Source organism: Amblyomma americanum, chromosome 4, assembly GCF_052857255.1.
Source record: "Amblyomma americanum isolate KBUSLIRL-KWMA chromosome 4, ASM5285725v1, whole genome shotgun sequence".
Taxonomy (NCBI): domain Eukaryota; kingdom Metazoa; phylum Arthropoda; class Arachnida; order Ixodida; family Ixodidae; genus Amblyomma; species Amblyomma americanum.
Genome location: NC_135500.1, coordinates 211,727,588 through 211,752,384, shown reverse-complemented (window position 1 = coordinate 211,752,384; position 24,797 = coordinate 211,727,588). Strand labels below are relative to the sequence as shown.

Here is a 24,797-nt window from a genome sequence, read left to right as displayed (position 1 = left end):
TATCACTGACGCGTCGCCCACTCTTGGAGGCCATATATGAGCATTACGAACGCCATCACACAAATCGACCACGCCGGGGAGCTGAACCTTCCTTCCTGCGCACACCAATCGTGGCAGCAAGCTGTGTGGCGCCAAAGTGGGCCCTGCTTTCGAGATAGACGTCCAAATGAACGTTTTGAAATGCGCATGTGTTGTCTTTTTCTTCCTTGTGTTGTCTTCGTTGCGCCACAGTTTTTTCAGTCATGCACCAACTCGCCCCACAGGCCGTCATTCTGAAATTTCTAAATAGGTGTGCGTTATTCAGACTTCGTGCCAATTATTCCAGAATCAGTCGTGAACTTGGGAGCGCATTCGATTCGTTTCGAATAATTTGGAAAGTGCACTATTTTAACCGTTCAGCCTATCCAATGGATGATATTCGATTCGCTATTTTTCGAATTTCGCGCACTCGTAAGCATTGCTGAAATAAGTTTTCAGACACATCAGTAAATTGCAAGTACAGCGATAAGATTGGAAAGATTGGCCGCGGGTGACGCAAGGCATGGGCAATTTATTATATCTAGCAGAGGTATTTGTCTTGCAGTAGACTGAGTCTGGGTGAAGACGATGGAGATAATAAATAAATAACATAAGCTGCGCAAATTATTCTGGTTTTAGTACACGCAGTATTGCACAAACGTCTTGCAAATGACATCTAATATGAAACGTAGTGACTGAGAGACGAATGAGGGCTGGTGCCGCCAGCAGAGAAATTCTTATAAGTTAGCGAACAAAAGTAGTGCTTAACGACTTATGCAGAGCACTTGGCAGCCGCAGCGCATCGAAGCGCCGTACTGTCAAGTAAATAATGACGCTGATGGCGTGGTTTTTCAGGCCGACAGACGCAGTATTTGGGGTGCGCACATGAACGTACCTCTTGAGTGACGAATGGATCGTAAGTCTGAGCCGGCGTGTTTATGAGACCTCCTGCCAGTTCGTCAAGCTTCCCGGGTTGGTAGACAATGAAAGGCTGCCGAAGAAGGTTTCGTAGCATGTCTTCACCTGCAGTGCCACAAAGTATATTTTAGGTAACGCAGACTTCGTGATGACTAGTGTCACTAATCAAGCTGGAGCAACCGCGGGCTCCACAAGAAGTGCATCAAGGTGTACATGTTATGAAACCACTGCATTGCTAGTAGTTTTAAATCAACACAACTGAACTGAACGGTACAATTTCTTGTACCTTTCAACTGTATCTTTCAGGTAAAATTTCTTGTAAGAAATTGTACCTATGCAAGAAGTTACCTGTAAGGAAGGGTCAGAATAAAGTGAGGCACAAGGCTGCGAGGGATATAATCTGAAGATAGTCACACCACGTGTTAGTGCAATAAGAAGAAAACTAACATGCAAGTGATGGAAAATGGGCTGCACACAGTGTTTAATTTATTTTATCATTTTTCGCGTGTCGCTCGGCCATGTCACATGACAAGGGCGTCTGCGAATCTACTCATGTCGCGTGGTTTCATGCCACGCACGCCAGCGACCAATCAACACTCGGCCATATGATGTGACCCTGTGACGCCATCGCCGTCTCGACCTATCAGCGAAATAAATACTAACACCGTGTTTTTTTCTAGTGCACCTGCCACTCGGCCTTATCACGTAGTCTTACCACGTCAAACGCCCCTTGACTAATCAGCACTCGGTCTTGTCACGTTACCCTCTGACATCATCGCTCTCTCGACCAAACAGGGAAGTTCGTGACAGACGGCGGCTGGTTTCTCTGCTGATGTGGACTCCAAACTATCACATTAAAAGTGGTTTCCGTAGTCACCAAGATGAAAATTGAAAAATGCAATGTTCGGGACTTTTAAAAGAATTGCACGCGACACTTTTATATATAAATAACGGTATATTTATTTGAACACCTTCGCACAGGCAATGGGCGACTGCTTTTTTATTCCCAAGTATTTCAATTGATGATTTCTGTGCAACTTCAAATTTCAGTATAACAGTTAAAAAAGGTTTCAAGATATCCCTCGTTCTTGGCAAGCTCTAGGGCATGCAGAAATCTCCTACCGTTGTTTGTGTGAAACTCCACAAGGAGTTGTGTGGCAGAAGAAACCGTAGTGCGAAGGGGCAGTCCCATTTTTGAAAACTAGTTGTTAAGACGAATAGTACTGTCTGCTGGGACGCTATTTTTGTAACAGAGGATTGATGCCCTGAAAGCAATGTCAGTCTCCAGCTCTGATATCAAATGAGAAGCTGACCAATGGCAGAAAAGGCGAGGAATAGCTCGTAAATGGATTGCGAAATGAAAAAGCCTTGGCTAGTTGTAGAATTTCGCGGTTTTCAATTCGCTGTACTTTACTAAATTCCTCACTTTTATATTACTCGTTAAAAAGTTCTTTACGTTTCCTGTATATGAAATACCGGGCTTCCCAGCTAAATGTAACAAGGGTTTTAAAAATGGTGGTGTGTACAAGCCCATTGAAGCAAACTGATAGCTGTTGACAGTCGCATGGCTCACTCCGCAGTATTTTTCGTTCTCCAAGATTTTTAATTAGTAAATAATAATTAGCTAAATTTTTTAAAATAGGCTTCAGGCACAACGTCTTAAGACGGCAGTTCTAGATAATTTTTAAAAACAGTTAGGTGATTCAACTTTTGCATCAAGCTACCGTTTCCGTAAAGTAGTTTTTTTTACCAGCCTTAAACGATAACTCACAGGATAAAAGAAAAAAAAACTTTCAGCTGACAGCGGCGCCACTTCTGCGTGCCGAGAGGCGTCTTACAGGACAAAATTCGCTCTTCTCTGGGGCGCTCTGCCCGATGCGGCATTCCGTGCTGACTGGGCGAGGGATACGAGAGGGGCTGGTCACGTGATAGCTTTATTTGACGGCCAGTAAAAAAAAAGTTATGTAAATGTGCCTTGATGAAAACACACTACTAGCTGGTTTCTGAGACAATAGACAACTTTTCAATCGGCGCTGTGTTGTTCAATGAAATTATTAAAGGTTAGCTGATTAGTCTTTACTAAATAATGAAGATTGCCGGACAAAAAAGTACTGCAGACTAGGTCAGGTGACTCTCTACAGTCGTCGGTTGGTTTCGCTGAGGTAGATCATTGTTTTTAAAAGTTTAGTTATGTTTAGCTGGGACACCTAGTATGTATTACTGACTTGTGAAATGCTGTGCAGGAGTGTTTCTTTCCATAGTAATGTCTTGTCGCTCACATATTCGGAAAATGTTTTGTCCAGTCACACGAAGGTATAAAAGAGTGAATATACTATATACAGGCGATAATATGCAATCTTTTTAAAATAAATTTAGTCGTTTGAACCAGTGCTGTAAAAAATGCGGCGATACGCGCCAGTGAAGGGCTTACCGATAAACTCGTGGTACTTGTTGTAGCGCCTGACCATGCCCTGGATGAACGTGTGGCCGAACCTAAAGGCAGCTGATTGGAATGAGTTGGACAGAGCCAAGTTTACGTTTGGGTCGTAGCCATGCCAGTAACCCTGCAACAAGGAACATAGTGCAACCGTCAATAGTTTTCAAAAGTGAGGTCCTGACCAGAGGATAAAGCAAATGAACGCACGTCAAATGTGAAGTACTCATCAGTTTCATTGACCAAGATTATTGCTTCAAGTCCTTAAGATATTCGTAAATAAGCAATTTATTAGCTAAAAGAATTCAAAATTTTGGCACACATGGGTTTAAGAAAAAGTACTTCTTCAGCGAAAAGTCAATCAAGTCATCCTCAATAGAACAAAATGAAGATATGCGTTTTCTCGCCAGCGTGCCGTGTGTCAACGTTCAGCAAGAAGGGCAATAAGAAACTAAAAGAGTATGACCGCAAACACGCAAGACAACTCCGCTGTCGAAACGGAGGCCTCGTCAGAGAACATGGCAAAAACACAACACTTTCATATGAAAGGGCACAAAGGCGATCAAACTCGAGGCGAAGAAAAACAGTGTAGTTGATGACCGGTTTGTTTTCGAAAAATCAGTCAAATTTTCACTGGTCTTAAAGGTAGGTAACTTTGCAACTTTCATATGCACAGTTCGTTGAGGACATTTGGTTTTGTCCTCTCACTTTCTAACATACACTAGGAATACCGTTAGGCTGGCCATTGTCGGCAGTTGCCTGCACTAATGATCATGATATTGGTGTAACTTAATTCGGTGGCCTAGCCTGTGATCTATCCGGCGCGCGTTCTGACCTACGATCATACCTGCGATAATTCTGTGAGAAGACAATTCACAGGGACCTTTTCGGCAAGTGGGTTTCTGTTATTTGGGTTATCGCTCTTAGGCGTTAGACTCTTCTGAACAGTTACAGGTATACCTCAACAAAAACTGAAATTTGTGACCAATAATAATAACAACCATAATAATTGTTTTTTGGGGGAAAGGAAATGGCGCAGTATCTGTCTCATATATCGTTGGACACCTGAACCGCACTGTAAGAGAAGGGATAAAGGAGGGAGTGAAAGAAGAAAGGAAGAATAGGTGCCGTAGTGGAGGGCTCCTGAATACTTTCGACCACCTGGGGATCTTTAACGTGCACTGACATCGCACAGCACACGGGCGCCTTAGCGTTTTTCCTCCATAAAAACGCAGCCGCCGTGTGACCAAGTGCCTGTTCTGAAATTCATGCTTCACGACTCGCAACGTATGTGTTCCGTAGCTTCTGATGGGATAGCACTGCATCGCTAGCCATGGGCGTCACAGTAGTATGCCGAGCATATTCCCTATTCTATACGCACTCTCTTCAGCTCTACGTTTTAAACACAGAAGCACAAAAGCAGTGAAAAGTCTTAATTCAGTTCAACACTAGTGAGAAATTCGAATTGGTCACCCTGCGCAACGTGTATGCGAATATAGCAAAGTGTACTTAAGGCAGTGGGAACAAATCCTTCAAACAACAGGATAGTTCAACCCGCACTCGCTATATTTTGAGGCACCTTGGAAAGGCCTTCTCAGTACCTAAATGTATTAGCAAAAATACGCTTCCCTTCCATGATATTGGCTGTGGTGGGCGTCGTTCTACAGCGTGGGCTAGGCTGGCTCAATTTATAACTATCTACAGAAATGTACAATGCGGATTGATGTCATGGTTGCTCTCCAGGACTGAGAAGATGTTTTCCTAAGAACCTGAGCGTGGGTACCGACCATGTCTTCTAAACTCTAATCAACAATAACATTAAGGAATGACGTCCTTAAAATAGAACTCTAAACCTCAAAGCTTTGAGCTTGCTTCATCAGCAGGAGCACGTTTTGCGTTACACCTAGTCGGTGGGTGCACCCTAGAAGTAGTCCTCACTGAACTACATCGAATACATTAACTACTCAATCAGCATAACAAGTTCGCAATTCCCTTAAAGCGAACTAACGCCAACATCGCTCTTTCACTGCTGGCCTCCGCTAGGCGATGCAGGCCACCCTAAATTCTGTTCATGTAGTAAAAGATCTATCAATAATTAAGTTTATTTGACGACCGGTATTTTGTCAAAGCTGAAAATTTGATGGTTCAATTTGGTAGATAAAAGCTAATCGCACTGTTGCATGGATCTTGCTTTTGAAAACCACCATTGCAAAACTTGACGCTGCTGAAAGCGAATATCATGATTACAAGCGATATATGGTGAGCAGCAATTATGGACCAGGCAGTTGTATTTGTTTCTTTCACCAGGTGACACGAACCACTGACGGGCCTGGGGAGGTTTCTCTGACAAAGCCTCATGCATTCTGGACCCAGGATCTGCACCTCCATCAGACTCTAGCCAGGCATCAGGAACACCCCCCTGCAGGCATTGGCGGGTCCGAGACCCTCCACTGACTCTTTGGTAGTCCTTGCTGGACTTCCCAGACTCCTACACCCTTGTAACAACAACAGCACCACAGGTACACATTCAGCGTACATAGTATGAGATCACGTTTTCAGTAAGGCTATCGTCTGGAATATCCTAGCCGTGGAATCTTGCCTAACACATATTCTGTGTGGCTTACCTCTTTTTGCAGCGTAAGGTTGTAGCGAACCATGAGTTCTTCGCCGAGGGCCATGGGCAAGAATTCGTTGTAGGTGATGAACTGAACGGCGGCAGCCATGATGTGTCGCACCTCGTGGTAGATGCGGTCGTCGTCCCAGTGCGGGTTCAGGCGTGCGAGCTCGTCGGCCATGCGGTTATGGTCTCGAGCGTAGAAAGTGTGCAGAACCGTCAGGTGGATCTGCTCGTTGACTCGCTCATCACCTGCAAGTGCGCGCGATCGCACCGAATAAGTGGAGGTATGCACTTGCACAAAGAACGCTGTGATGAAGCTCGTCGTATTCTTTCGAGACTGCGCGCTAACCGTTAAACATCCAGTGCGATTTCAGCATATAACAGCTGTCTTTTTGAAGGGCAGAGAATAATACTCATTGAAGATGACGATCAAAATATTACATGCAACATGGTTGTCATAACAGTTCGAAAAGACTCAATTGCATATTCAAGGAAGTGAAAAAATATGCAGCACTTGTACATAATTATGTACGCATTATATACATTATGTATACATTATGTATAATTTAAAATTCCGAAGCAACCAGATAGCTACTTATGTCGTACTGTACAGAACAAAACTGTACTTATTTCGTTCCATATCTGCGGTAGCAAAATATATATGGTGTAAATAGGTCAACAGTCGTATTCGAAACCCTTTACAAAATTTTTTTAACGTAAAAGGCACTTCCGACGCAACCGCATAGAGTGTATGAAATCACCCATGATGTGGGTAATAAACCCCTTGGAGAATGGTCAACACACTGTAGCTTAGTTGTAACTAAGATTTACCCCCAAGCATTATACAGCGGCATGAAATGAGTGTATATATGTAGCTCCAGTGAGCGTACAGTACTTGTGAAAACACATTTATTCCCAAATCTATTTGTACATGTGAAGAAGTTAAATTGTACATGGTAAGGCAAGAATAGCATTGCTTACTCTACGCCTTCCACGTTTATAGAGGAATTAGAGTTTCTAATAGTGCCGAACTTAATAAATACTCCCCGCGGAGTATTGTGGCCTATTGATAGAATATATCGTCTGATACCGGGCAAGGTTGTGATATATACAGGCTTACATACGCGCTTCCATCTGCAGCGGTCCGCAATGGGCTGAGAAAATAAATGCCTCACCAGCAAGGAAGCAGAAAAGATGCCTGGGACGGGAAATGCAGTCTCGCTCTGGGTTCTCCGAGTCCGGCGGCAGCAGCGGCTTGAGCCCCAGGTCGCGGAAACGATCCCAGACTCGAAGTTGTCCTTAAGTGCAGGAATCAGTGAGAAATATTTTCATCCAGATTCGTTGAATAATTCGCGGAAATTCTAGCAAATGTCCTTTGCTTTAGTGTGAGCTACTGAAGTGTAAAAGGGCATTGGTGTTTTTAAAAACATCCAGGGAGAGTCAAGAGAGACAGCACAAAAGTTTCACCAAACACACTGTGGGCATGACGACTATCAATAGCCTGGAAGCACAAAAGTGGCGACCAGCAGCTCAGTGTTGCCTATCATGCGATGTCATATGATTCGGCATTAAAGGTGCTTGTATTAAGTGAACACGCATGCACAGGAATCCAGCATGTGCTTGAGGGAAGACATGTGATTCTCAATAGCTCAAAACAGAGTGGGCAAGGGCTGAGGGGGTATGTCAGTCCGCAAGCCAACGTTTCGACAAGAGGACATGGCTTCGCATACAGTTACCGTTACAATTTCTTCTACCACAGAAATCAGATGTGTAAGTTTCATGCTACTTCACTTGTAGCATACATGCGCACTAATAGCGTTTCGACCTGAAATAGTTGATTTTCCACAATATTTTTATTATTGCACAACTGAGGAACCGAGTGTAAATGTTGGAGCAAGAGACATGTCTCAATTCTGGGTCGTCGCATTCAGTGATGTCCTGTCAGATTTTGTTCAGAAGCATAACCATGCACAAATACACCAGGTGTTTCAGCGAATCCCATCACAAATTTTTAAAAATAGGGATTTTGAGCTAAAGAGAGAATATTTTCGGCATAGAAATACCGGTCTTGGTGGACGTCAAAAAAAAAAGGTGAATCTTGCTAGCTATTGCCCATCAAACGTTCATCAAATGTGCCACATGGCAATCGCTGCCCACCCTTGCTGAAGCAACGAAGTGGCGAGGAGCGGGCAGTGCCACAGCTAGGATGGGAGAACTATTGTCACATAGTATCGCGATATGATGCACGTTGCGTTGCTCTGAGCGCAGGCGCTATGTTTTCGAACGGCGCAAGGAATGACCCAGATTTGTTGAGCCACGACGGCGACAGTAATCACGTTTTCGATAGTCTAAAAACTGATATGGCTATTACTAACACCCGGCTACAAACTTCTAATTGCAATCAAGGGCCTATCGGGAATGCTAAAAAGTTAACTATTAGAATTTGCTCAATCACTTTACTAGTTAACACAATTTGCCTGATTTTTTTTTAACTCCGCCAACACAAGTATTACTATGCCGTAAAAATTCGTTGGAGGCACTAAGATATCTCTTAACTGCGGGAAGGCGAAAGCCGTTTGCGACTCATTGCACTGATTTGAATTTGCCGCGCTTGAATTCATTTCACGACAGAGGAGAAGAGCTGGCGCCAGCGTGCAGAGGAAGCGGTGACGTCACGCTACGCATGCGCAGTGCGTCACGTGACCATTAACCTCACGTGACGTGAGGTTTATGTCACATGACCTTAAGATCACGTGACATCACAAGGTCACGTAACATCACAAGCCACGTGACCTAAGTGGCGATCTAACGGACGGACGGTCACCGCGAGTATGAGCCATTAAAGGCTATCGCCTTAAAAGCTTATCTTTACCTTAAAAACCCAATTTTCTTTTAATTTGCGGCGGGCTTTCTTGAAGCACCTGGTATAAATATCCACTGTAATGCGGAACATGTACTACGGAGACGCTAAAGAGCAAGCTGCTGGGCTAGTTGGCAGATTTCGACAAAAAGCGCTGCAAATGCGATGCAAGCGCATAGACCACCGGTGGAAATTGCGCAGATTTGTGACCCGAATACTTGCCAGCTGGCACAGTTGACACTGAGATGCAAGCGTGCCTTTCTCTGCAAATATTTTTTTTTCGCAATCCATATGTGTACCGTCTTTGCCAAAAGCAAACCAGGCGACGATGTTTCTTTCTTAACCGTCTAGCGGTCAATTTCTGGCACCCCTTCAGATCTGTCGATTGAAGGCAAGGGGAACCCTCGTCGCCACCTTTCAAGACCTTTTGGTCCTTAAGGTGCCATAAGGGCTCCACTATACGCCTGAGAGGCAAACACCGTTGCTTGGTCGCTATTGGCAAAGACAGTACACATGCTCCGAAGAAGATGCGACATCTCAGGTGGTGTAGTGTAAGCGAATACAAGAAGTTATTCGCAGAAGCTCACCTCGATGGAAGGACCTTAGTTTCTTGGCAAGGGACTCTGATGACCCATAAATGAAGTTGGCGTCAATAGAGTGCGTGAGAATATTGATGTGAGCCCTTGGACCTTGAAAGAAAAAAGGATGAGGCGCAATTAGAGAAACGATAACCATGATGTTGGCTACCACGCTAATAGACCGTAACATGCAATCGCAGTGATAGCAAGGAGGGTGTGACAAGCTATGACATTTCTGCATCGATATATAAAACTAAAATATGCTGGAGAATAACCAAAAACTGAGCGAGTTGGTGCATCTTGTGGAAATAAAAAAACAGCGAATAAAAAAAAGGACCGTGAACGTCATTGCTGCGCTGTTTTTTATTTCCATAAAAACATGCTGAGAGAAAAAAACTTTGCTTTGTGATAGTAGTATGCGATGAAAGAGCTGAACGAAATTCACGCTTAGGACCTAAGATCAAGTTAGTACCAATGCAAGTTTACCCATAGAAATTCGACGAAATGTTATTTCTTCCTTGGAACCCCAGGATCAACATTTCAGTCTTGCCGCATTACAGACACACATTCGGGTCTCATTTTCGTTGCGGAAATCCACAAATGATGCGAAGGTGCCACTTGTGGCCCATGTGGAGGTTTGGCAGTGCCAGTTCGCAGTCTTCTCAGGAGTGCACATTGCCGCCTAGGGGCTCGTTGGCCTTTCTGCAGCCGGTGAGCTATCCCCTACTAATAGTGGTTACATCCTCAAGGTAATGAATTTCAGAAAGCAAGCTCCCGAATGTGGACAACAGGTTTAATATGTTCGTAACTGTAGAGGACCGAGAATACTGATGAAATATCGTACATTTATACAATTTGCTTGCCCAAATGTAGCTTTCTCGGGCAAAAATTTTGAAAATTAGAAAATTGTAAGATACTGTTATAAAAATATTGAAGGTAATGGTTCATTATTCTGATATGTAGCGAAATCTTTCTTTTAAAATGTTTCCAGTGATCGCATCGAACATTTAAGACTGCCATAGTAAACCAATGGGGAAATCGACGATATGAAAAACGTGAAAAGAAAAAAAAATTCAAGACTGCCATCGGGTGATCTGCGGGTATATTGATTTTTATAGAGAAATCTTACATTATATAAAAAATTGCGTTCATAAACGCGCTAAAAAATGCTTTTGTCCAGAATTTCTGGGTATATTGATGTCCGTCATAATGAGCACCGGTTTCTGAAAAACACCTTAAGCACACTTCTCACCTCGGCTGTCAGACGACGAGAGCGTGCGATCACGTCAGAGACAGCACACTCACCTAAAGCGCATCCAGGACGCTGACCAGCCAGAGATCGCTTGAACTCAATGCACTGCCTGCCATACCGGCCGTAGAAAGGGTCGTCCCGGGGCACCTCGATGGTCATGCACAGCGGGTGCTGATACTTGTCAGGAATACCGCAGCACTCGAAATCCAAGTCTCTTTCGTCTGCGTCGAAGGGGGAAATATTACATGCCACGAAATGAAATTTCGTCAGAATTAAGCGCCTGTATTTCACACTTGTATATATCTGAAGGAAAGTAAAATCGACTTTTTTTTTCTCTACGCGCCAAATTATTCATTCTCAGTTCAGTCTTGCTTTGATGCCTCGCTGATCAAGTACGCTGCTTCTTAGTCTCCTTACCACAGCGCATGGATACAGTGACTGAACATCCTGCGCATTATCTCCAAATGGCGACTTAGCAGGACATAATGCGCTTGTTCAAGGCTCTGAGATTTCGACTGAATGCTTTGATAACTTTGATAGGCACACCACCATGAGTGCTTCATAAACATGTCGGCTTGACCCCAGTGTTTGTACACTGGTAGAAAGTGCCGTTATCGAAGTAGTACTTGGAGAAATGACAGGAGCTACATACGTGATCCACAACGACACGCTGTACTCTTCAGCGCAAACTGGTGAAAGCTCAGTTCAATCAAAGCTGACTACGACTACAGCCTCGTTTCGGTCAAGTAGCTTAAATGCATTTCGGTCCATTCCAAGCGTGACATGTAATTTCGACAGCGAGCGAAACGCGACGGCTTGAGCTCGTAGGGTCGTCTTCATGCCTTGCCACCACGGAGGATTCACTCTTCGAAAAGGAGAAGAAAACACGAGAGCACAACATGTGTCGTCGCGTCTCTCCCCCTGAACTGCCCATGCATGAAATGTTTTCAGTTATACACCAGACGTCGCAAAGCGCACCCGGAGCCACGAGCTCCTATTGTCGCAGTTTAACGAATATACCAAAGCGACGTATTACAAACAGGGTCACATTAAGTTTTCACCACTGATGTAGACAAGTTTCTGTTGCACATGTCGAATAGCCTCGATCAATAAAGAATAACTCCTCTTCGTATGTTACTAGAACTAGAAGTAATTAAGATACCACTACGAAGAAAGCTAAGCAGATCACAAAAAAAAGGAAAAGTGCACCAAAGCTTCCATTACAGACTTTGTATGTGGTAAAACACCGCAAGAAACTTCCCGCCGCGGTGATTCGGTAGCTCAAGGTCTCATGCTCGCCCTCAGCCTCAGTCACCGTATACTTCGATGGAGGCGAAATAAAAAACGCCCTTGGACAGTGCGATGTCAACGCATTTTATAAAAATCTCAAGGTTGTTTAAATTAATGCGAATCGCTCCACTACGACGTCCCTCATAGCCAATGTGTTGCTGCGAAGCGTTGTACTGCGCGTACCACATTCCACAAAAAATTGCAAGCCTTCGCACTGCACTCTCTGTGTTGATATCAGCCATGCTTATTTTTGCAGCTAACGAACCAAGGCTGGAGAAAACGCATACACGACAGCACAGCTACGCTATAAATTTAAAATGATTGTATTTCACCCTTCATTTTCTCTCTGAACTTTCAGATGAAGTAGAGCACAAGAGGCCATATCTTTTTCTTTGTTGTTTTTTCTCCAAAAGAAGGAACACGATTACTTACCACGGGGCGGTGCTGCCAGTGTCAGGTCATGGTCGATGAATTGTCCCCAGGACATGACCAAGATGGAGAGCTGCCTGTTAGGGCGGTCGAAATCACGGTGGATGAAGCTGCTGATGGCACGAGCCTTGGGTAGCTCGCCACCATCTGCTGCTTGGCGGGGACCCTCAATGCCTGCACCAACGCACAGAATGCACGCATGAGAGCATGAATGCTAACACTTTATGACCGCGATCATAATTCCGAAATCCTGGGAGTGTCTGTCACAACGCTCCATTTTCTTTTCATTTCAAGTGGCCGTAATCTATGAATCTGCCTCTTTAGGTAGCTTCACTGCGCAGCTGCGCGATAGCAAAATTTTATTTTCACATTTCAAGATGCCGAACGTGCTTGTTAAGTTTGCATGACGTGGCGCTGCTTTTGAAATGCTGATACAGAAAATATCGGCATCGATGATTTTATTGCTCCTATTTTTTAGATCAAATGCAAAGCTGCCTGCAGCTTAATGTCAGAAGCACACTGGATCACGAAATGGAGGTCACGGGGGTTACGAGGTCAGTTTGTGCTCTGCATACTTTTGAACACTATAAAGAACGAAGAGCAAACCGTGCGCCGTCACCTTCATTAGCCGTCAAAGAGAAATATAAATGACCCCGAAACGGGAACATCGCAGCCATGGCGGCTGTGTCACCAATGGTCCCGGTTTTTCCTCTTCGACGCGCGGGAACGACAGGGGCGCTGCGCTTGAAGAAATGCATTCGTTTTTTTTTTCTGTTGTCCTTCGCGAAGCTCGTTTTTCTTTCCTGCTCAAAATAAGTACGAGCGGCGAAGACTTCTCTGGCAGTAAAACTATGGCAACGAACGAGCTGGTGTTTGGGAACCTCTTTCTCGATTAAACCATTTAGCCTCTGGAACGTAAACTTGATATTAATTCATCGACAGTCATATGCCGTTTTCAAGACGGGTCGGAGGCTGACTGCTTTCCATTTAATATATCTACTGGTCAGTTGTCGTGGTCAGTTGAACGACCGGCCAACAAACGGCTGCAAGGCACAAATCCTCCACCCATCCAAACCAGAAGCTCTGAGGCAGTTTAAGTTCTGTTTACCCGCTCCTCGCCCCTATGTTATCCTTATTAGACGAGTAAGACTTGCTGCTGATTAATTATCGATGTTTTTGCTTTTTGCAGCACCAAAGAGGCCTAATGACCCAGTGATTAGTTTCATACTGCTCTTTTTTATTTAATGCGCACCTGCGAGAAAAAGGAACCGATATTAAGCGCGAACAGCTGCTTAAGTCCGGCCCCTAATGAGCTCACGCCGACACAACTCCCTACGGCACTGCCGCAATTTCTATTGAGCTATAGTGAAGGCATTGGTACCTTCACTCCAGGCTTATCTGTCTACGCAATCAGTGAATGGAGTGCAATAGAGAAGCAGTGCGAAAAAAATACAAATAATCTGCTCAGCATCCGTGCGTATCGCGGTTACTTTTTTTGTTATTCTTTTTCTCTGTAAGTTTCCAGCGCGACTTAGCAATGAGCACGATAAGCAACAGTGACTTCCAGGAGGAGAAAGTTACGAAAGCGTGCATGTCTTCACAAGACATTTTAAGCAAAGTCAGATGATACGTCGTTTTCGAAATCATCAAGGATACATGTACGTGTGTCCTTGTTGACTTCAAACTAAATGGCACGAATAGGATCAAGCGTGCCACACGATGTATTTTGTTCTCGATTGCCTCAAGAAGGGAAACTACTTCACGTGCTCCGTCCAGCGCTCTAGCTTTATTAAAGGAATTTTTAGAGGAAGGAGGGTGAACCTGTAGTACACTCCCTAATAACAAATTAGAGGCACTTAGAGTAGTGGGACCGTACCGGTTAGGGGCACAGGACAATAGCGGGGCTCCAATGCGCAGGCGGAGAACGATAACCTAGCGGCGTTAACGTCCTGCGCGCCAGCACGCTAGTGCCCCGATATTCCCCTATTCCCCTATCCGATAGGGTACCCTATTCTAAATCTCCCTACTGGGCAGTGTGTGACGATCAATTCCGCTCAGCAGGTTCCCTTGTAGACGCGTGTGCAGAAATGCTGTCTTTTCCTAAACATAATTTTCACTCTGCTTGTAGAAACACGTAGCCTTCTGTGAGACAAGCACGGTAAACTCTAGCCAATGTTATTATTTATTGTGGGTGTTAGCCATTGATCGCATGGCTACTCAGAGTACAGCGACGCCAATAACGACGACAACATCCAGGACGACAACGAAGACGTGGAAATATCAAAAATATCCGCATGCACATTTGTCCTACTCTGGCTCCACGCTATTTTTTTTTTATTTCTCTGGGAGGCGCGTCAAAAAAAAATTATGCCGCTTGCATAGCGACATGAGCGGCTAAATACAAAGAAGCCTCGGTGTTCGCTTCATTAAGGGCCTGCAGAGGAGAAGCAATGAGTAGGCAGTCACCCTACCCGGATGACTCACCGTCGCTGTACAGAGGAGGCAGGAATCGCACGAAAGGGGAGTTGGTGACCCCCCACGAGGGGTGCTTGATGTTGTTGCAGCGGCCGTCCATGCTGCGATACCGCTCCACGGTGCACGGCACGGGCTTCATGTGCGCAGGGCACATGTCCCACAGGTCCGTCTTGGACGTGTCGATCAGAGACAGGCCATTGAGGATCTCGTCGTGCGTCATGCGGAACCTGTGACAGACCTGACCTTGATGACCTTGAACCGCCTTCCGCTTCATAGCGAAAAAGCGAACCTGATGGAATGGCCGAGACGAACAAGAAGTATCACAATTTCTTAATGTTTGTACGTGCCGTACATATTTTTCAGCGAATTTTAAGGCGGCTTTTCTAGCATGGCTTGGTGGTCGACGTAAATGGCAGCTTGCGCTAATTGTCACGAGACAACTACACGTTGAGCCTGTGTGTTTTGCTGATGGCGAGTTAACTGACACTCGTCAGGTTCCCGCACTATGCAATACACCTAACAAGGCTACAAACCACACCGCACGCATGATAATTTGTCGCACCGAGGAGGAAAGATCAGGATGTCTCCAACGGTGAGGACGAGGATTCTTTTCACCTTGGGGGAGAGAGGCAGATGTTTAAGGTTTCATGGGCACCATAACTGCTGCACTATATGCTTGGGAAGCAAACAACATGGCCTGCCGACTCTTCACCTAAGGCGCACATGGCAGAAAACTGGTACAGCTCCAAGAAAAATACTGCTTAGAAGCTTATCTGTTACCGTTTCTTTCGCGATTATTTTTATTGTTTAAGGTACACGCACGTAATTTTTTTAAATTTATGATGGAGGCAAGCAGCATCCGGAACTCTTGATTTTATCAGCCCGAAAAAAAAAAAGAACAGACCAAATCAAAAACACGAGACAAGCCGTATTAATTTGTCAAGGCGTATTCCATGCGTGTACGTTCGCTTCTTTTTTTAATAAAATTTTTTGGAGTAGATAATTTGTAACTGCTGCTTGGCACAGCAACCAATGCGCAGTTTTTACGCGAAAGAAAAAAAAAACGCACTTACTGTGTCGCCAAGATCTTCGTGACGAGAAGCGTGAGTTCCGCAGTAGGTGCAATGGAAGGAGGCTCCGGAAGTGGGTCATTTGCGGAATACGGGTGAATATAATCTAGAAGACACAAAAGTCAGGAATTTGCTTTAAATGAAGTCAACTGTACAGCGTCAAAACCTTAAGCGTTTGCCTGTGTACGCATTTAACTTTTAACAGAACCTTTCGCCAATTTCATCGCAGTTTTTGTTCCTCTGACGTATACTGATTCGGCGAAATCAGGGTAGCGCATTCAAAGGATGCCCTCTACTAAAGCGGAATTTTCAAATAAAGCATTGATTTAAACAAAATTTACAGAAATCACATCTTTTGCCGTTTTCTGTGGCAGTATTTCGAGTCTATATTTAAGTGTTTTTTTTTTATAAATCGAAAGGAGCGACAGATAAACTTGCTTCCAACACCTTCAAGCACTGTATCTAATTACCGACTAGTCAGCTACTAATTGTCAACTTACTTATAGCAGATTTGCCTTTGTTATAACATAACCAAAAGAGGCATGCATGTGTATTGGCACACAAAACCGCTGTTAACCTAAATTAGGTCCAGCTGGCTTGATCTCCTTCACTTTACGCGCTTAAGTATATAATAATGTGAATATGACGTAATCTGCTGCTTCTGTTGTTTAGAAGTCTGCTTGAAACATGCGGGCCTCGGGCGGAGATATTCTCGCGTTTCACTAACAATCTATCCCTTCACAGGAGAAACATTAGAGTAGATGAAAAGCTGGGAAATCGCTACATGCATGTCTATATTTTTATTTCAATCGTGTGTTCTTTATCTTGCACAGAGGCGCTGGTCCATTCCGCTTCCATCGAAACGCCCCCCCCCCCCCCCCTTTCCACTGCTGAAGTAACTCGTGGTCCGTAGCACAGCCATAGAGAATTTTCTATTAGGATACACTTAAATGTTATTATGAATGGTTTTCTGCAATGAGCCCGGTTGTACTTGCCCTGAGCCCGTATGCGCTTCCTACCAAATTTCACAGCCGCCCAGGAACAGAAGTAGGTAATTTTTTGTACAGATTGCTCAGCTCTGGTACAATATGGCCAGCTCACTTATTTCATTTTCTAGTAATGCGATCGTCACCTCGAGTTACTTTTCTGTGAAAGATAGCCTTTGCATTCTCTTCGCTCAGCTCTAAAACGCACGCCGGTAAACTTTAAAAAAAGCTTTATTCAAGCGTATAGTGTTAAGGGCATCCCTTCTGTCTCTCGTTTTTCATTCAGTATTTCTCGCTCATTTCCTCCAAGGCTACAAAGTTGGTCCTTCGTTATGCAACCGTGTAAGACAGCAACTCTTTGTTACATAACAATTTTCTCTCGAAAACAGGATGTCTTCCTCCTAGCAAGCATGTGCATATAAAAAGCAGAAGGAAAAGGCGATGAATTAAGAGTGACGTCATTTAAGTCACGTCTTTAAACTCGTAAACTAGCGTCCTTATCCTTCTCCGCAACTGCTAAGCACGCATTTTCCGTTGTTCTTAGTGCGGCAAGACAAAAGAGAAATAGCAAGCAGGAAACAGCCGCGGGGAAAAGCTCGCTGTGTTAAAATAGCGCCTTCTAAAGGCACGTCGCGGGCGTGCTCTGACAAGAGTGCTTGCTCTTGATTCCGGGCACAGACCGACTAGTCTCCTCCATCGTGTTTGCAGTTTCATTTTTTTTTTCAGAAAAGAAGAAACTTTCCAATGAAAGAAAGAGCGGACAATCAAAACATTTATGAGAACGTACAATCACGTATGAGCCAAGGTAAACTTTCGAAATTGGCCACAGTTGTTTTGAATGCGATGGCCAAAACCGTTAATCCAGCCTTCGCCAGTTTGTAGGGGAGGGTAGGTTTCCTTTATAAGCATGCACACAGGTCAACAGTCACGTCAGCGTGCGCTATCTCAGGAATTTGCAATGATGAATAATGAATATCATGAAATATAAATTATAAACATTTTCTCCGAACCCGTGGCTTCGCAAATGTGGAGTCCACTGCAAAAGTATAATCGAGCAAGACGACGTACTATATTTTCATTTTTTTTTGTAGTAGCATTAATGGTAACTTTCCGCTCCTGGCTCCAGCAGTGACGAAACCACAAAGTAAAAAATATATTAAAAAGCAGATCAATCAGGGGCAACTTTTAAAAGGCTCAGATTAGTTTTACTTCTGTGTACCGGACAAAATATTTATTTTATTTAGGGTGGACGTAACAGCAACGCTGCGGTATTTATTTATTTTTTTTTTATCGTGGAAGGAGAAAACTAAACTAGGGAGGTGTGGAAAAACTGTTACTTCGTTTTTCGCTTCACATAAGCCTCACGATCCGACGTATCTAGGCTAAGCCTCAAGGTTCCATGCGACACAGCCTTAAGCTTTTTTTTCGTCGAATAATTTTTAGCGTTTGGACCTTTTATCTCAAGTGTGCAGGCCACATTAGAATAACCGCAATAAGCAAATCAAGTAAACGGTCCTCCCTTGGCTGCCCGTGGGCCCCTTACTGCACCGCGGTGCAACCCCGTCATTCACGTCAACTTGACATCGAGTCATACTGCTTGAAGACTTGGAGTTCTTGACCGGTGCTTTTTGGCGCGCGACAAAGGGTAAATCCCCCACAAGCCGAACTACTAGCGAAAAAAAAAAAAGGATGCTGGCAAAGAGAAACAGCAACATAAAGGAAGGCGTGAAACAGGCGTGTAAGGGTGCACCGGGCGTGCGTTTCAAGAAACGAGATCTCAGCTCACTTAGCCTTGACTTGGCCTCTCGCAGCGCGTTGTTGACGTCCGAGTACTTGATGCAGACCTGTTCGTGCGGACCTGCGCTCACGAACGACCTGCGAAGTTGAAAGCGACGGGCCTCAAGCCACGCTCCGCGAGGCACTTTCAGCGCTGCCAAAAAACGAAGGGGTAGAAAGAAAACAAAAACGAAGCATTGAACTGAAGCAAACAAGCAGAGGAAGTGCACAGTAAAGAAGAGAAAAAAAAAAGTAGAGGAAGTGTGCACGGCGCGAGACAGGCGGTCAGCTACAGACTTCCAGTCCAACCAGGAGACGTTTTTTTTGTCTTTTTTGTTTCTGAAACTTCTTTTTTTTTCGAAAGGGTGCCTAAACGACCAACCGCGCGCTCCACTTTGGCCGGTTAGAAGGCTGGTCGGACTGCCGACGTCGAAATCGACAGTTTGAGCCGCCAATGTTAGAAAGCGTTTTGAGCCTTGGCGGCCTACTGTCCACCCTTCCTCTTGCCATTCTGTTTGCTTTTTTTCTGAGGGTCTCTTTTTATGTCCAACATCCCTTAAGGGTGTTGTTCGCCGGTAACGGACAACAGCTTAGTGTTTTTAATGGGCGGAACAATGGGTGCCGTACGATTTTCGAAGACTTATACCTGAAGCTAAAGTTTCTTTAAATGCTACCTGGAGCGTCCCTGCGCCAAACGTGGCTCAGTGATGTGCGTGAGATGCTGTTGGTTTTCTACTGCATGAGGTAACGAATGGTAGTTTTTTTAAGCTTTTTTTTTGTTGACGATGAACCGACGAACAAGAAGAGCGAATTTAAGCGCCGTAATCTTAACACCACTCAGGCTACCTGCAGCACACCTGGAGGCACGAAGCTGGTAACATCCGTTCAACGTTTCCAGACCGCTTAAATGACATCATGAATCCGCCTGAACGTTCCAGTCTACCGCCGCCGCATGCGAATGGTATTCTAAATTATTTGAGGTGAACGCAGAGCAGTTACAGTATTCATTGACGATGAACTTAAGATTACTACCAATAGTGCCTGTGCTTTGTTTACCTAAGTTTTGTGCTCAAAGATTTATTCTCTTACAAAAACTACCCACCCTATCTGTATCAACAAGGTCAATCCGAATTATTGACAGCACCAAAGAGGAGATTGTACACTTTAATCTTTATTCTCAATTTTTAATCAAGAACAATTTACCTTTCTGGGCAACCTGACAGCTATGATAGCTTTGAACGCAATACTGCAACCGTATCATTAACCTTTTGGACGGCCCTATGTAACTTTGCACTTGTACAGTTGGTGCTGAACATTGGTGCACTGCATACGCCTTCATGAAAGAGAACACTGTGCTGACTTTTGCGAAGGAGCAATGTTATATGCAGCCGCCACGATACATTAACGGCTACCTAGTTGTTGAACATTTCCCTGGCAAGTGAGCGCGTCTCTAATGCCGTGTGTTGAGTAACGATTTTCTCACACAGGCACCGCTTATGTTATTGTTTCGTTCTATAACTGCTGCCCATACAGTTTTTTTTTTCTCGTTCACTGCAGTCAGGCTGAAAAGGAGGACTGTTGACAGGCACCTCTGGTAAAAGAATGCGTGCAGCGCAGAAGGAAATACCGGGAAACAGGAGCGACTCACGTCTTGAAAGTTTCGAAAAAGTCCTTGAACTGCAGAGACGGTGTCCGTCCGACGCCGTGCACGTAGTGCCTGTGTAGTAGAAGCGCGCAGTCTGATGACGTCAGTGTCACGTGTCCTCCAATGTAGTTTCCGTCGCCCCCGAACATGTCGATGGCACCGACTCCGGGCGGACACCGGAGCAAGAGGAAGCTGCGAGAGAGAGATTGTAAAAATGAGTAAATAAACGAATAAATGAAGGAAAAGCTTATGAAGAGATTGAATAGAAGTGTACCTCATGCACAGAAGGGGGCAAGTAGAGGTCGCGCCCTTCAATAAACAGCACTGGAATACCAGTAACGTATGAATAGCAACTTAAGCCTTCTCACGTGACCGCAGCTGCGTTGTAAACGCCGGAATAGAGGATAAAATAACGCCTGTTCGACAATATGCAGCTTCCGCGCATTTACAATTACATCAGAACATGCTTAAAAAATTGGAGATGCCACTTAAGCTCCCCCTTAAGGGTATGACACGATAGCGTAGTTGCTTAGGCTTTTCAATCTGGGCAGGTTGACACCTTCGAACTGATTTTTTCTTTTTATAACTGTTTCAATTAAATAATTCTTGAATTACACACTCTAAATGTTCTTGATTAGCACCATCAAGCATTGACTTTTCATTCTGAGCATTTTGACACCTTTGAGCCCTCTTTTTCAGTTTTTTTCTATTCTTAATTATGAAATTCATAAATTACAATGATTTTATTAACTCGTTATCGCTTATCACACACACCAATCAATAATCAATCACTAAAGCCACAAATTACCTTGATACGATTTTTTTTTTACTCAACCTCCGATTATTTGCGAGACGCGCTGCTGACTACTACTACGCCGACGGCTTTTCTACCGAACGAGGTTTATACGCTGCCGCTGAAATGGCCTACTTCACGACTCATGTTATTCAAAAATAGCTTGCGCTGCTGTGTCAAGTTCCGCTTGTTTGGTGAGGTGGTGTCACTCTCGCACTCGCTATTTCAAGGCTATCATGCACTATGTCGGCCTGAGTCTCCTCAAAGCTGTATACGCTCTGGGATTTCGATCGCAACCAGATTTCGACCGTAATTTGGAGCGTTCCTTTCCTTTCCAGGGGCGGCACATGCATTGCTCTCTCTCGCTATGTTAACTTTTTCTTCCTACCTTATTTCAAAAAAGTGAGTATGGTGCCCTTCTGAGTAGAAGGACAATCAAAATATAATCGCTATTTAACCATCTGCGAAGGACGAAGTATCTATCTTCTGGTGGCAGGATTTTTAACGCGATAGCATGAGGATCCCATTCAGCGGCAGCGCCGGCGCTGCCGGCATGCCGAGAAAAGCAGATGGCCCACCTGCCACCTAGGCCACCGTTGTCGCGTGTTCCTTCTTTGTCCGTCTTGTTATGCGCTGTTTTTGTCATCATGAGTCACCAAGTCGCCCAGAAAACACCACTTTTAAGCTTAATTACAGACAAATCTGGTAGGGCAATGCTGGCAACGAGAGTTAACCACGCTCTGAGTGTAGAAAGAAGACAATTCAGACATTCCTTCCCATTTGATATGAGAATATCTCATAACCAAATAAACCCCAGGATAAAACACCGTGCCAGAGAAGTTTGCCCAGGGCTAACTTCTAAGGTTTTCATTTCGTTTATTTATTAATGCGTTAGAATTAGAAGACTAACTTAAATACTTTTCACTTTCACGAAACAGTAATATGGCAGAAAGCTTCTTCGAGAGGGGCTTCGAAACATCAGCTAATGAGGAAACTTAAATTCAGGTGAATGAGCAGCCTTTTAGTGCAGCAAAAAAGAAAATAACGAAAGGAAGGAGGAACACAGGCCCTCTAGGCTGACGGAAAGAACTGAGTACAGTAACAGGGCAATCCACTCGAGTAACTCTGTGTTAAGAGTGACTTGTTTAGTAATTTCGTTGACTCCAAACTTGTATCAACGCACCTCCAGTACAAGCATGCCGCATTCGAATTCTCAGCCCACCACAAGCGGCGAGGTGCCATGCGCAGAAAATGGTTCATGGCAGTTGCTCGCGCAGCGCCATTTAACGTGACTGTCTGAGGAATGCTGACAGCCGTTGAGTCATAACGACTGAGTGAATTTATTCAGAAAGAAAGGCCCGAGGCCACTGGGTGGAAAGGGGAAGTGTATCAGGTTTTGTAAGGCGGGGGCTTGTCAGCTTCTGATCATGGGTCACTCAGGTAGGCAGGTGGAGCTTGCACTCAAAGGCGAAGCTCCACAAGCTGCTGAGGGTGTCGCTCTGGCCCTGGATTGGGAACAGCTTCTTCTCATAAGAACGCACGTGCGATGGCTTGTGGTGGTTCCGCTGTGGATCGTAGTGCGGGCAGTGCCACACCAGGTGCACGATATTCTGGATGGCCTGTCCCCAGCATGAGCTGCGAACCGGTGGAGGGTTGGGAAGTTTTTGGTCGTTGAGGTATTTCATGGGTACCATGCCGTACCCCTCCTAACAGAGGATGACGGCCACAGTAATCGCGGTTTGCGTTCTGGCATTGTTAAAGAAGACCTTCGCTGCTCTTCCCAGTTTGGGAGGAGTAGGGACCTTGATTTTGGGCATCCGTTTCCGCATGGCCGCCTTGCGTTCTGCTTTGCGCTGCTTCTGCAGTGTGTGCGGGTCATATACTGGGAGTCAGATTTCCTGCGGGACGAGTGTGCTAGGCTCACTTGGGTTCGCGGGTACAGCTCCGACGGGCGAGATAGTGTCCACGCTAGTTCGGCTGGACTCATTGATGCTCGGGGCACCATTCGACGAAGATATCCGGGTATTGGTCCTGGCGGATGGTTTTGATGACATTCGGGGTAGCTTTTGAGAATGAGTGGGGCGTTCGTGGATCGTTGAGATGTCTAAGCGCCTCAAGTGAATCGTGTCGACCACCTGCACAGAACCGTTCTTTCGCAAAATATTTTGTGCTTAGAGATGCTGAGCCGCCAGCCATTTTTTTTTTTTTAGTAAAGTGCGCGCCATAGCCTGAGCTATTGAGTGCACTGCGCTGTGGTGCGGTCAATCCGTTTTCTGCAGGTGGAGACATATGCTGGCTCAAGCATATCTATGATGTAAACGCTTGCGACGCGCTTTTCGTCTGTGATAGCGGAGTCAGTGAAAACTTGACGCCTATCCTTGGCGGCGTCGATAAGCTCCGGGCAATAGTATTCCTTGTGTTAAGTTGCTTGTCTGTCTTTCCAGGCAAGGGTTGGTGGATTCCGGTGTGCTGTACTCTAATGGGTCAGTGGAGGTAGTTGAGGTTGATAGCGTATAGAACGCTTGTAGTCCCTTTTGACGTCATATTCCTGCAGCTTTCTGCCTTGACGCGTCATGTTTCCGCGGACTTATTGTGAAATGACGGCCTCTTGAAGTAAATCTTCCAGGGTTTCCATTTTGCTGAATTCCGCTAACGTGACTCGTGCAGTATGTCACAGGAAGCCAGTGGTCACTCAACCGAGTTTTCTGCGCAAGATTGCGCCATAATTAAAAGCGACGGTTACGAATCTGGCACAACCCTTCGCTCGTCTTGGAAGATGCACCATCAACTTTGGCGCGCAGATTTCCAAAAAAAGTGTTCGTGGTGCTGAACAAAGATTGTTTATGGTAGTTCATTTGCTGTAAACGAAGAGCAAGAAAGCATTTTTGGCAATTTATAAGAAAAGTGCGTACGAACAAATTCTGTCCTTACTTAATTACTCGAATAGGCCCTTGTGCCGCATATTTTTACGAGCTAGTCACAAGAGAAGGTGCACTTACAATGAATGTTGCTGGTGGCACTGACGTCTTTACTAGTCTACGCGAATAACATATAAGCTGCCTACAGCACACCATATGAAGAGCAGTTAATCGATATACCACAAACGAACGCGTATAGCAGTTGTGCCCTGCAAGCGTTCTTAAATATTTGAGGACAGCAGTAAAGCCTGAAATGAGATTAAGAACGGGACAGCGAGTGACTGAGGCGAAAGCAATGTGCGGAACGTTAGGAAGCAGAAAGAAAGTAGTGTCATAGTATACTCCAGCTGGAATCGAGGAAGTGGAGATAAGCGGGAAATGTAATGCGCAGGACAGATTACCGATGGTCTTCAGAGTGGGAAGATGAATGACAAGAAAACGAAAACCTAGTCGAGGGTGGCACAGACATGTGAATTGATGAGATTAGGAATTATGCTGGGATATGATCAGCAACTGGTGCAAGAAGGGGCATTAGGAGACACAGAAAACAACTTTAATCTTACACCAGGCACATCGTTAGGGGTTCCTGATTTCTCCGTTGGCGTAGACAGAGCAGGCTGCGGGAGATGGAGCCGCCAAACCAACATGACCCTGTCCAGTTATAACGACGTTTGACCGTACGCCAGTGGCTCACAGATATCAGTAAGACATATGGTCAGGAAGTGGGCTATACCTGAT

General features: G+C 44.9%; 1 protein-coding gene across 1 annotated transcript in view; it reads right to left on the bottom strand.

Moving 5' to 3' along the window:
- LOC144129253 (salivary peroxidase/catechol oxidase-like) overlaps positions 1-24,797 on the bottom strand; it is a 118,649-nt gene that overhangs the window by 20,870 nt on the left and 72,982 nt on the right. Inside the window, exons 2-12 of the mRNA XM_077663267.1 lie at positions 20,352-20,540; positions 18,714-18,802; positions 15,945-16,047; positions 14,881-15,098; positions 12,400-12,570; positions 10,731-10,898; positions 9,435-9,536; positions 7,163-7,285; positions 5,995-6,236; positions 3,368-3,500; positions 914-1,041 (exon numbers count right to left, since the gene is read on the bottom strand). Of these exons, the coding sequence (XP_077519393.1) occupies positions 914-1,041; positions 3,368-3,500; positions 5,995-6,236; positions 7,163-7,285; positions 9,435-9,536; positions 10,731-10,898; positions 12,400-12,570; positions 14,881-15,098; positions 15,945-16,047; positions 18,714-18,802; positions 20,352-20,540 (1,666 nt within the window). The remainder of the gene's footprint in view (positions 1-913; positions 1,042-3,367; positions 3,501-5,994; positions 6,237-7,162; positions 7,286-9,434; positions 9,537-10,730; positions 10,899-12,399; positions 12,571-14,880; positions 15,099-15,944; positions 16,048-18,713; positions 18,803-20,351; positions 20,541-24,797) is intronic.